This window comes from Gymnogyps californianus, chromosome 10 (genome assembly GCF_018139145.2).
Source record: "Gymnogyps californianus isolate 813 chromosome 10, ASM1813914v2, whole genome shotgun sequence".
NCBI classification, from domain to species: Eukaryota; Metazoa; Chordata; class Aves; order Accipitriformes; family Cathartidae; genus Gymnogyps; species Gymnogyps californianus.
The window spans coordinates 23,952,561-23,964,878 of record NC_059480.1 but is presented as its reverse complement, the minus strand read 5'-3'; the positions used below and the strand labels follow the sequence as shown (position 1 = coordinate 23,964,878).

At 46.2% G+C, this 12,318-nt stretch overlaps 1 protein-coding gene across 1 annotated transcript; it reads left to right on the top strand.

Annotated features, from left to right (window-relative positions):
• The first annotated feature begins 595 nt into the window (after positions 1-595).
• On the top strand, positions 596-11,293 carry CLDN11 (claudin 11). Its single transcript, XM_050902604.1, has 3 exons — positions 596-937; positions 3,727-3,891; positions 10,118-11,293. The coding sequence occupies exons 1-3, from the start codon at positions 712-714 to the stop codon at positions 10,348-10,350; spliced, it is 624 nt and encodes a 207-aa protein (XP_050758561.1). The 5' UTR covers positions 596-711; the 3' UTR covers positions 10,351-11,293.
• Positions 11,294-12,318: the final 1,025 nt, after the last annotated feature.

Here is a 12,318-nt window from a genome sequence, read left to right as displayed (position 1 = left end):
AATTAAGGTGCTGTTAAACACATATTTAAGACTCCATGAGTATTAGTTAATACTTCCGAAAACCCAGGCACAAGCACAGAATGCAATGATGGGTCTCATGGTTTTGCAGTTACTGAAAACATCAGGAATGACCCAAGACTGCTTTTGTCCTTTTACTGCAGCTGTGCTGATGGCTTTGATGAGATGATCAATTCCACCTCTTGAGTAGCTCTGTCCACCACGTTTCTTGCCCCTTTCCCTGAAGAGGTACCAGTGTCATCAGTTGTCTTCAGCTCGAAAACACTGCCTTAATTTTTCTCCCTTGATGCTAGATTTTGAATAGTCAGGCTGTTTGCATTTGAATAAAGCAGTCCGGTTTGTTTTTCAAGTGCGGGTGGGTGTAATTCTGCATCTCCTCCTCTCCACACCCTCCTTCCCCTCGGACTCTCTCGATGAACTGGCAGAAGTTGGGGCTCCCCGCTCGCTCCTCCCATGCGTTATGGGGCTGGAGGCAGCTCTAACCCCTCCCAGGGAGGGAGCTGGACGAGGTCCCTGATCAGTGCCTGCAGCAGTGCCTGATCAGGGACCTCGTCCTACCAAACCCCCGTCCCTCCTGCTCGCAGCTCGCAGTAGGTCCCAGCAGCCGGGATCCGCAGCAGGGAGCTCGCCGGCCGACTTTGCTGAACCCCCGCGGGCGCTCTCCTGTCCAGCTTGCCCCACCAAGGGATCGACATGGTGGCCACCTGCCTGCACCTGGCCGGATTTGTCTGCAGTTTTATAGGGTGGATCGGGGTGGTTGTGGCAACGGCCACCAATGACTGGGTGGTGACTTGCGGCTACACCATTACCACCTGCAGGAAGATGGATGAGCTGGGATCCAAGGGGCTGTGGGCAGACTGTGTCATGGCGACGGGTCTCTATCACTGCAAGCCCCTCGTGGACATCCTCATACTGCCAGGTACGTGCGCCCCGTCCTCCCCCTTCCCACCCGGAGGTGAGGAGCGAAGCTTCTCTCTGAGCAGCGCAGGTCCTGCTGCCGGAGGAACTGATGGTGAAGCTCCTTCAACTTCATCAGCGCAGGAGATGGTCCATTAAATACGCTAAAGAATGTGAATGATTGATAGCTCTTAACATGATTCTGATTAGATTATACCTGGTTTTAATCGAACCCAGGTATCATGTGTCATCTGTGGCTATTAAAGTCCAGTTAACGTTTAATCATTGCTCCTAGTAAATGCTCACTGTTCCTTCCCATCTTGTATCTAGATTGCTTTGCAAAACATATATAGTATACTGAGGTATAATAGAGTATTTCGAGTTTTGCTTTGAGATGATGATCGACTATTACAAATGTTAACATTCTATTCCTTAAAATGATTTTGAGTATAATGAATCTTTCAGCATCTATTATTAATGCTGCTGTGGCTTTTAATCTTTTGGAAGATCATCATTAGTCTTGATGGTCTTGTGCTTCCCACATGTTCTAAGGCAAGACAGAACTTCTACATGGCAAACAGATGTAACTATATTTAACTTGTCTTGATATTTTCTAATTATACAGTAATATTCATCTAGTTTACTGCAACGCAACAATTATGCAAGGTGTTTAATCAGTATTAATACATCTTTTGAGCTAATTAAACCTGCCAAAGTCTTGTGTGGTCTTGTCCCTGTAAGTTTAGTTAACGATCGTACCTGTTTCAATCACTGTTAACTCTGTAGCACTTCTTTGTTCTGCTATGTTTTAGATTGCACCTCCTCTGATATGTCAGAGATGCCTCTTCCAAAGCTGACAGGGTAGAAATAACCATCCCTTGTAGTTTTCTTTCATGTTTCCTTATTTATTTGTTTAAACTGTTGTGAAAATAATTTCACAAGAGGTTAGAAAGATTATTCCCAAATTTCTCTCTGTTACAGAGCCTAGTCTGTATCACCACATAGTGCTCAGCAATATTGAATCTCTCAGGCTAGCTCCTATTCTCCCTTTCTCTGTGTGTGCCTACTTTTGTTTTAGTAGGTTTACCTTCCTTCTTGCTACTATTGTTCAATATGATCCAGCACAGAAGACAGAGAAAAGGCTTGCTCTGAAGAAATGTTATTGAATGAAATTTAATAAATAGGTAAATAGGTCTTTCAGCAGCAGAAAGCAATGCTTCTTTCTGGCAGAAACAAATCACAAAACAAGATGCTTCTGCTTGTAACCCATTTGATATCCATAGCTTTCCGTGAGAGAGAAATTCATCCTGGTGTGCCCGATAGCTGAAATGTATTTAGAGTCTTTCATTGCCCGAGTCAAGTCTTTAAAATGAATGTGTTTGTATTCTCATTTAATTGGGATTGATTGCACAGAAACCACACTGGGCACTGCCATCTCCTTTGTTTAGGGTCTCATTTTTTGCCCTGAACTCAAGTAACTTCTTTTGTTAAGTTTCCTCCTGAAAAAATCAAGCAAATATTCAATATACACAGAGTCTGCATTTCCAGGAACAGTAAAATCCTCATTCCTGGTGTCTTACCTGTATGTCAGCGGGACTTGCTTGAGGCCCCTGTTTGCTGGTATTGTTTGAGACATCACGAAACTCCACGTCTGCATGTGGCAGCTTCATTTGGTTACTAAGAGGGGAAGGAGAGCCAGCATATTCGCTCTGCTGAGACTGTCCCGAGAGCTGGTGAGGAGGCTCACCGGGCACTGGAGCAAATCTGACACTTGTTCTTTTTCTTTTGCGTGCAAGTAATGACCTGTTTTAATTTATTTATATAAAAATGTTATATAGTGTATATATAAATTTTATATAAGAAAATATATAAAAATAAATTATATATACATGAAATATATCTAAATATATAAAAAAATGATACATTATTATACATAGACCCTCACAGAGTGGTAGAAATGTCACGGCCCTGCCCAGCACGCCCACAGTGCCCGTCCCCTGTTGTTCCTTGCTGCCTTTTGTTAGGCGGCTGCTGCTGCACAGGGACAGGCAGGAGAGGGGTGGGAAGTGATGAAATGCCAGGGAATCCCGTGATGTCCGTAGGGACCCAGAGGAATAACGTGGCCCTCGGTTATGGCAACTCAAGCAGCTCTGCAAAGCGCAGTCATTTCTTCTCCCTAAGGAAGAGCTGTGGCAGTGGTCAGCTCGAGCCACAGGTCTCCTCTGAAACCCCGCTACCAGGCTGGACTCCTGAGGTGCAGCATCAGGATTGCTGAGCATCCCTCCTCCTCCCAGGTCAACCGTCCTCAGCTCTTCAGGGCAGCTGGTGGTAGTATCTCATGGACCTGCATGTTTCAGTAATGGGTCTTCAACTATTCAGCCTTTCTCTGGATGACTGTGGACCTCCTCTGCTCACAGCAAGCTGCTCTTTAAGACTTCAAATTCTTGTTGTTTAATCAAAGCTCTCTCTATTAAAAGATATAGGAAAACTCCTTCCTAGCTTCTCCTGTTTCTCCTGCTTTCCCTTCCCATATTTCCCAGCTCCATGATTTCTCAGTGTCTTGCTGGGAAGAGCTCGTGTTTTCCAGGCAGTGCTAGCTGTTCGTTGGAAAATTTTGAGCCTGAACATCCTGTGTTCATGCACTAACCACTGTACTGCAGTCTCACTGTCTTAATTGTTTACACAAAGGATTGAACCTGTCTCCTGTACTCCATGCAAGTCTTGGGAGCTAAACAAACAGGAGTCTTTGTCCAAAGGTCTCCTTCTCTTGTGCTGAATAATCAAAATCTTCTTTCCTTGCTTTGCCAACAGGGTATGTCCAAGCATGTCGAGCACTGATGATCGCCGCCTCTGTCCTGGGTCTTCCTGCTATCTTCTTGCTGATAACGGTCTTGCCCTGCATCCGGATGGGCCACGAGCCTGGAGCTGCCAAGTACCGGCGGTCCCAGCTGGGAGGGATCCTCATCATCCTCCTGGGTAAGGCGCCCGCCGTGTGTGGAGAGCCGGAGGTCTTCCTCTGCTCCAGGATGGCACGGTGCAAGCTGGTCGAGCATATTCACCTGAAAGGATGGTTGTCCAGGCTGGGCTGACCCTGAAGCTCTCCAGCATCGCTGCAGTCTGTGGGGCGAACAAAAAGCACGAACAGGAGTGGGAGGACAAAGACAGGAGGCAGGGAGTGAAGCAGGGCGAAGAGGGGAGGGCTGTGAAACCCTAGTGTGCATTGTCTTGTGGAGTCCTCGGGCATGGCCACCGCCTGTGTCTGCGGGAGGGCAACAGCGGTCGCACACAGGCAGCTGCCTGCAGGCACTGGTTTTGCTGGTTCGCTGTGGAAGCGATGCTGTTTTTGGAAAAGGGTCTAAACTCCCAAGCTGCTTACAGGGAATGGATAGCCTCTGAATTTTCCCCGGGCATCGCAGATGCAGCCAGGTCAAAGTAAGCTGAGGCGTGTGGGAAGGGAAGCCCAAGGCTGAGGGTGTGCTGGTCCTGCGGGGACAGCAGGGGAGGGAGCAAGGAGGTGGCATGGACCTGGGAAGAGGGCTGGCATGTCCCCTGTGCCTTCCAACCCCCTCTGGCCAGCCCTGCCCTTGACCTCCAAGTTCCCCTGGGAATTTCTTCCCGTCCTCAGTGCCTGCGGAGGAGATTGTTTTGAGCAGCGCAGACTGTGGAGCTCATTGTCCCCAATGCAACACCTGCATGTTCTTGAAGCCTCGTCATCTCAGCAACAGGCTGCGGTGCCTTGTTTTTACCCGTCTGTGTGGCAGAGGAGGAGGGGTGACGGAAAGTGGCCTCTTTGTGTGGCTCTGCTGGTTGCTGGCAGCCCGCGCTGACATCATGCCCATCTTCTTTCTTCTTCTTCTCCTTTTTTTTTTTGTTAAGTGGGCACTGGATATGGCTGCATGCTCAGAGGGGCTGTCTTCTGGACGCTCCTTCCTTGCAAGCGGTCCCTCCTCCAGTGCCTTGGTGAGAAGCAGATAGTACAAGTCGCTATGTCCGAAATCTAAGCGACAGAGAGCAAGGGGCCCTTTCAATGTCTGTGGGGTTTAAGGGCACATTGCCACAGCTGGAAGTCCTAAAATCAGCTTTATAGGGCCTGCTTAGCACATCCCGATCGTGAACAGCCACGTTAGAGAGCTGTTGGAATGTAGCCTTCATCCCTGTCCCGAAACTTTGAGTCACGTATTCGGGCGTGACAAAGTGAAAGAAAAAGGGCCTTTTTTCTGCCTGTGAATGAAATTTTCGTGCCGGAGGAGTCTACTCCGCTGATTTCCACTGCCCAGGATGGGGGAGGCCCAGCAGAGCTGCACTTTGTGGCAAACAAGCGCAAGTTTTTGGTTCCAGTCAAGGAGAACCGTGCTGTAGATCAGCCCTCTTTGCATAGCTGCAGACATGAAGGTGAGAGTATTGCCCCTAAATCCCAAAGGGCAACAGGATTACAGGACCAGCACCCACGCGGCAAACAAATTGCAGTGACAGTATTGGGTAACGCTGCATCAGAATAAGTGAAATCCCATATCTTGCAGTGTTGCACCAGGGTTTGGGGTCTAGTGTGCCCCTCTCCCATCCTGGTCTTGCTGCGGTGTGACACCAGGGAGGAGAACAGATGTAAGAGGATGAAGGAGAGGAGTTGTGGTGCTCCAAAAGCTGGGTTCCTCTCTGCCTCAGAACATGGTTTGCCCACTAAGTAGATCCTGTGAGGAAAGGAAATGTGTATTTACAGAGACATTGGCAGATGAATGCTCTTTGGGTCAGATTTGGACTTCTTACTGATTTTTTCCTCTGTGAGTTTTGAAGTATCTGCAGGTGAAGTGGTTTGTTCATGTCGGTGATGTCCTGAATGATCTGGGCTGGAAACAGCAGCCTGGTCACAATGTTTTAGTCACAATTACAATAATGCTCTTTTTGTCAGATCACAAATGAAGAATAAATAACTTCTTTTGCTCTTAAGTTGTTTTTTTTCTTTAAAGAACAAACCAACCCACATTTATTTTTACAAAACCCCATTTTTTCCAGGCTGATCAGCAAGACAGTGCCTTTGGAAGGAGAATAATGTACAGAGCTTGGGACTTTGACATTATTTGAGCTGATTAATGATCTGTTACTTGCAAAATGAGGTGTTACCATTCCAGAGCATTTAATAAGCATGAATCAGGCCTCGAAAGTCATAATACTGACTTAAAATTCATTATATTCTAGAAGTAATATGCCCTGGACTGTTCTTATTTACCCTCTCGGCCACTGAACTCTCATTCGTGGTTTTCCCCAACCGCACAGGCTCCAGCCGTTTCCCCTAAGTGGAGACCAACTCCCAGAGCTCTGGTTAAAAGAAAACAAATCCCAAAACACTCAGTAACATAGTAGAAATAGAGAGTGGAGATGTGATCAGGGAAGCTGGCCCCATGGCAAACTTCACTTGTTGCTCAGGGAAGGGGTGGCGGTTTGTCACTGAAATTTAGTAAAAAGGAAAACAGGGGTTGAAACACAGCGTGGAGCCAAAAAAAAAAAAAAAAAAGAAAAAGTTGAAACCTTGCCAGGAAAACAATGGGCTCAGATATTCCATTGATTTTTCTGTCCACTGATAATAGCAGGCTGCAGAGTGCAACCTGTGTGCACACCCTCCTATCCTGCCTGCTGATGTATTTATGTCTTTGCTTGATCCTATCTGTCCAAGAGAATTGATTTATTGCCGAAAACAACCGTCAGCAGAGGTTTGCTCTGAGCCAGTATGAAAACATTTCGTATGCTAGTGTTGATGGAAAAACCCTGGCCCATCCTGTGTTGTTGATACTAATTCGGGGGACCCCTTGCTGGTAATCAAGCGAGCATTTTCCTAATGGAGGTGAGGGACCTGAGATACTGTTAAACACAGATGAAAAATACATTAGTTATTGGGAATTACTATGCAAAATGACCGTATTAGCTATCGTATACTAAATAAAGGATATTAATAAGTTTTTCCGGACACTGCATGAGATTTACTTGTAAAACCTTATCAAGATAAAAAGATTGCCTTGAACATAGAAAAAAAAATAAGCATGGGTATCTATTATTTCAACCAAATGCTTTGAAAGAGAAATCTGTGTGACTTTGAGCCCGTAACTCAAAATAATTAAATTTAGCTGTGAAAGAAAAGTATTCTTTATTCTGCAGAAAGCCTTTAACTTACTGTTAAGGAATTTGGCAGGGACTCACTGTGCCTTGAGTTAGAATAATTCTGCCCTATCTCCCCCACCTCCCCAAGCACCTTCTGTGCTTCTTATCTATGTGTAGTTCCATCTGATTAAGTTATGCCTGTAATGTAGAATATGTAGAATAATGCAGAATTAAATTACGCCTGTAATGAGTTTCAGCTCAATGGACTGAGCTACTGCAAGTCCGTAGTCAAAAAGGACTTAGAAATGCTGGGAGCCCGGGATGTGTCCCTGTGGATTTACAGCAATTTGATGGAGCAAGGACAACCATACTGAGTATTACTGAGATGACTTTTGCAGGATTGCCTACTCTAGCTGCAAAAAGCAGGCAAGCTTTCCAGTATGTGTGTGCCGCAAAACAAGCCTGTTTTTCCAGCTAACATAGTTGGTCTAATAGAAAATATTCCTTCTGTTTTCAGACTTTCTTTTACTTTTCTGCTAGACTATATTGACTACAGCAGCTCTACTATCTGAAGACATTCATATCTAGAGAGAGGCAAAGATCCTCTCGGCATCAGCACAAAAGAGAAGGAGTAATAATTTCTGTTCAAAGAGTTCTTCCTCGTAGGCAGCTATTTTAGTACTTGAAACTTGCCCTAAAATGCCTTTTCCCATCCCTTCGGGTTCCTTGGCAAATCAACTTTTTTCCAGCCTTTCTCTGTGATACAGCTAGACCAAAATTGGAGTTCACCAAGAAATATTGCAATTGCAGACCGTCCTTTTCACATCTTCTTGGAGGATTTACCACCCAATCTAATCAATGCAGAGCGATGAAATTCAGTCCTGTTTCAGGGCGTTCCTCTTGCTGAGCAACAGGGTCACTGGTGACTGACGGCAGCTGGTAGCCTCTGCAGACAGAGAGTTCAAACTAAGCCATGCAAAGTCCTTGGCTTGTGTTTCACAGCTTTCTAGTATTGTCAGCATTAAAATAAGGTGGTTTTACATATAGCTGAGCCACATGCACAAGAGATGCCATTGTGTTAGCGTCCCTGAGAGCTCTTCTCAGCCCAGTGCAAGTGTTTTCTTCGGTCCTGTGTTGTGGGGGAGGGTCTGGATAGATAAGGCGTTTACAGTCTATGGACATAAATATATATATATATATATATATATTTACTGCTGACAGAAAAAGAAAAGATGATTGTGTCTTTTCGGACAACAAAGAAGCTTTTTTTCCGGAGCCCATTAGAATGCTTTGCCAATTCCCAACTGATACATTTTTGTTTTAAAGCATTAGAGGCTCATGAGCTGTTTGCAGGACTGATCCACATGCAGGAGAAATGCTGTTCTCCCCTCCCTGCCTTCTCCAAAAATTCCTTCCAAAGCCGTGGGGCCCTTGCTTTGAGGAGGTCCAAAATTATTACTGGCTTTATTAGCATCCTTCAAATGTTCTTCTCTTTTCCATAAGAAAATATTTTCTCTCACAATAACTGCAGCTATTGGGGATGGGTTTTCTGCTGTACCGGCCAGGAGCTATCGTTTGTTCTCTGCTTTAACTAAACAATTTTATTTTTAATCTCACCCCCCTTTTTTTTTCCTCTTGCAACCTTAACTTTTTGACACTGCCTCCAGATACCTTTTAACGCGGTCGGTGGAAATCTGTACCGCTGCCACGGTCCTGTTATTGTTTTGCTCTGATTCTCTGATAGCCACAAGGATGGAGTCCTGCACAGCTTGTCCCGGAGGCAAGTAAATATTGACAGATTAATTCTTCTCAGATGTACAGGCCATAAAGGAGTATTGTTTTAGGACCTGCTCCTGTGAGGTGATTAACACCAGCAACTCCTGTTGCCCTCAGTGCATGCGGGGACTTTGCAGGATGGAGGTAGGACCCTTAGTGAGGGTGGTGAGTGTGACCTTGTGTAGCACAAGGAGAATGCAGGGCACGTGTTTTCTCCCTGCTTGGAGCAAACCATGCGTGTGTGCTTGGAGCAAACCATGCGTGTGTGCTGCACGCTGAAAACACTGTGGTCCCTAGCCTGGCTGCCAGCAAAGTGCTGAATTTGAACCCACTTTACTGTCCTGGGGGTATCTACTTCACACGTCACCTGCCTAGCAGTCCTCGCAGCACCACCGCGGCAGCCATCCTGCTTTTCATGGAAAAAAACTATAGAATTTCAAGCAAGATTGGAAGTCCTCAGTCATTTTTTGACCCACTGTAGACTCTAGGTAAAATACTGTTTTCCTTTCAGATGAGGTCCCATTTCTATTCAATTAAATAGGTTTCTGGAGAGCCTTGCTGGGTTTGTCCCCATCACTTGATATAGAAGAATTTTCCATAGGGAAGTGGAATCTGCTTTCCAGATTTGTGAGGCATTTCCTTCTCCATGAAAAAACCCCAATAATGCTGTACTGCCGCTTATTTTGTCCCTGTCCATTTTCTTCTTGTATTTTATAAACCCTACTCTGTCTTGCTAAGGGCTGGGATATTTCGTTAATGTTTATGTGACCATTCAGTAGAGCAACTGCAATGATGCTGATTAACATGGGCTGAGGACGTAGCACGTGAGTTCATGCAGAAGTAGTGATTTAAACTGGTTGACTCTGGGCCACTGATTTTACTGTCTCACCGATGCCTACGGCTTTCGTGGTCTTGCTTCATATCTAATCTATTCCTAATTCTGCAGCTCTCCAGAGCATCAATTTCAGGGATGACTTTCATTCTTCCCCTTTAAAGATATCTCTAGGGAACAAATCTGTTTCCCTTGTAATAAATATATCAGATTGTGTCAAGCAGCAGTTGTTTTTTCTTCTTGTTTGTTGGTGCCCGAGAGAGATGGCTGTTCTCTATTGATCTCTCTCCCCGCGAGGCTCCCACGCTGCCTCCCGCTCGGAGATCTCTTGGACCAAGCCCTGATGCTGATGCTCCTGGGTCCCACCGTGGGACTGCAAAGGAGGAGGGATGGATGTCCTCTCCATCCCCTGTCCTGCAGAGCCTTCCCTCCCCTTTGGCGTGCTTTGTGTCCCCGTGGTGGGTTTACATGCTGGAGTTACCTTTCCTTTCCATCTCTCCCCAGCCATGTGCGGCGTCGTTGCGACGATCTGGTTTCCCGTGTGTGCCCACCGCGAGACCACCATTATGAGCTTCGGCTACTCCCTGTACACGGGCTGGATCGGCTCTGCCCTCTGCCTCTTCGGCGGCTGCGTCATCGTCTGCTGCTCGGGAGATGCCCAGACGTTTGGTGAAAACCGTTTCTACTACGCTTCGGGATCCAGCTCCCCTACCCACGCAAAGAGCGCTCACGTGTAAGCGTCCTGGGGACGTCCCACGGCTGCCGTCGGATGCTTTGGCTGGTGGGTTTGTGTGCCCTGGGTTTGCTTCTACTGACACACACTGCTGTCAGGCTCCCAGGGGAAGATTTAGAAAAGCAGCACAAATGTCTGGTAGTTTGAAGCGTTATTCTCCCCATCTGTTCCCCCCTTCTCTAGAAAAGAAAGCTCCAGCCAGCCCTACCTCTTGGTCCTCCCCATTTTGTCCTGACCACCTGCCCCATCTTCTTGCAGCCAGGATGACTCAGGTGGTTTGGGGTTGTCATGTGGTTTTTAGGGTTTTTATTTTATTTTCCAGCTCCCCTGATTATAGGAGAGTTTAAAGCAATAAAACAGAAACGAGAGAGACATTTTCCCATTGTTAGAAGGACTCTGGCAGCTTCTCCCACCATGTCACTATTTGCTTTCCCCCGTTCAAGGTCACTGCTTTGGCACGGTTTGGGCGAGAGGGTAGGGAGGAAGGCTGTACTCTCCAACCAGGCAAATGTTTCTCTTTTGGAACAAGAGTAGGGGAATTTTTTTCTGCCTTTCTCTGTAAATACTTTTGTATGAGTTTGATCATTTTAGTAACAGTATTCCCCGCCCCCCAGTCATCAGTATGAAGGAAACAGAACCCAAAGGTCCTAATTACATGGTAAATAACGGTGCCTTTTTATATAGTTTTAAATGACTTTGGGGGCTCTAATCCCCGCACTCTGGTTTGGTTTCTTTTTTTCCTCTGTACAGATCAGTTACTAAAAATGTATTTTTATGTTTTTTTAAACTCCTTGCTTTCTTCCTCTAAATTTGTGTTCTGTCTTGCATCATTAAAGTAGCACATTTTAACAGACAGTATAATGTACCTGTTACAATTCTGGTGAATACTGATGATGCCTTTGTACTTTCAGTGAAATACTGTACAATAAATAACAGAGTACCTGCAACCACTGGCTTCTTTTTTCCCTTCCTTCCTGTGTGTTTCCATAGCTAGCTTTTCCATGACAGGGGTTTTCCCAATGATTTTGAAGAGATCTTTTTTAATAGCAGTTCAGGATGAGAGATTCTGCTCTGCTGTGGAATTAAGTGGGCCTTTTGTTTTTTTGGGGAATATTTAAAATATGAGCAATCTTCCTGCATGGTACTGACTGCTGTCTTATCCATTCGTTGGAGCCATGACAGTTGAGAAGTCATGTTGCTGGAAGCATTCTCAACTAAAATAAGAGTCTGATCTGGGGTCATCGCTCTGATTAAAACCGTGTAAGATCAAGATCTAACTCTGTCCTTACCAGAGGCTGTAGCAATTTAATTACATTGATACAAAATCCCATCTGTTCCTGGAGATGTTAACTCAGTTCAAATAATTTGTGTAAGCCAGGCTTCAGGAGCAGGAAAAGAGGAATAGCCGCTGTTCGGCTGCGGACAAGGGGGAGAGCCCAGGTGTTGCGTGCAGGAGGAGAGGGGAGTGAGCAAGCAGAGGAGAGGACCAACCAAATTGTTTGGGGTGATGGAGAAGAATTTGAAAACAAGGCTGCTAGTCAAGCCTTGGTGGATTAGGGACTGTCCTTTCATCTTGGTCTACTTCAGTTGGAGAATCCAAACTGGGTGACATAGCCATGGGCAAGGATGCTGCAGCTCCCACCTCTCCTCTCCTCCGTGTGGGAAGCTGAGGCCGGAGCATTTAAAAGGAGTCAAAAGGAGGATGGCTGTGCTCCACAACGACCCTTTGCCTGCATGTTTGAGAGATGGGCAGCAGCCCTAGCATCTGCCTTTAATACCGAGCAGTCTTGAACGCGTCTCTGTTGTGTGAACTTTGCATCGCTGCCGTCCTATACAATGTACCCGAGGCGGGCAGCAGCGCGGGGCCGGCGGCAGGACACTTGTGCCCATTACATCACAGGCAGGGCACAGGCAGTTGTTGTATGCGCTGGGGAGATGCTATAAGTGCTGCCATTGATGTGCGGGTGCCACG

Excerpts from the sequence above, each read along its gene's own strand:
- CLDN11 (XM_050902604.1), top strand. The coding sequence starts at position 712 with ATGGTGGCCACCTGCCTGCACCTGGCCGGATTTGTCTGCAGTTTTATA. Across the intron at positions 938-3,726 it reads GGACATCCTCATACTGCCAG|GGTATGTCCAAGCATGTCGA; the intron begins GTACGTGCGCCC and ends CTTTGCCAACAG. Across the intron at positions 3,892-10,117 it reads GATCCTCATCATCCTCCTGG|CCATGTGCGGCGTCGTTGCG; the intron begins GTAAGGCGCCCG and ends ATCTCTCCCCAG.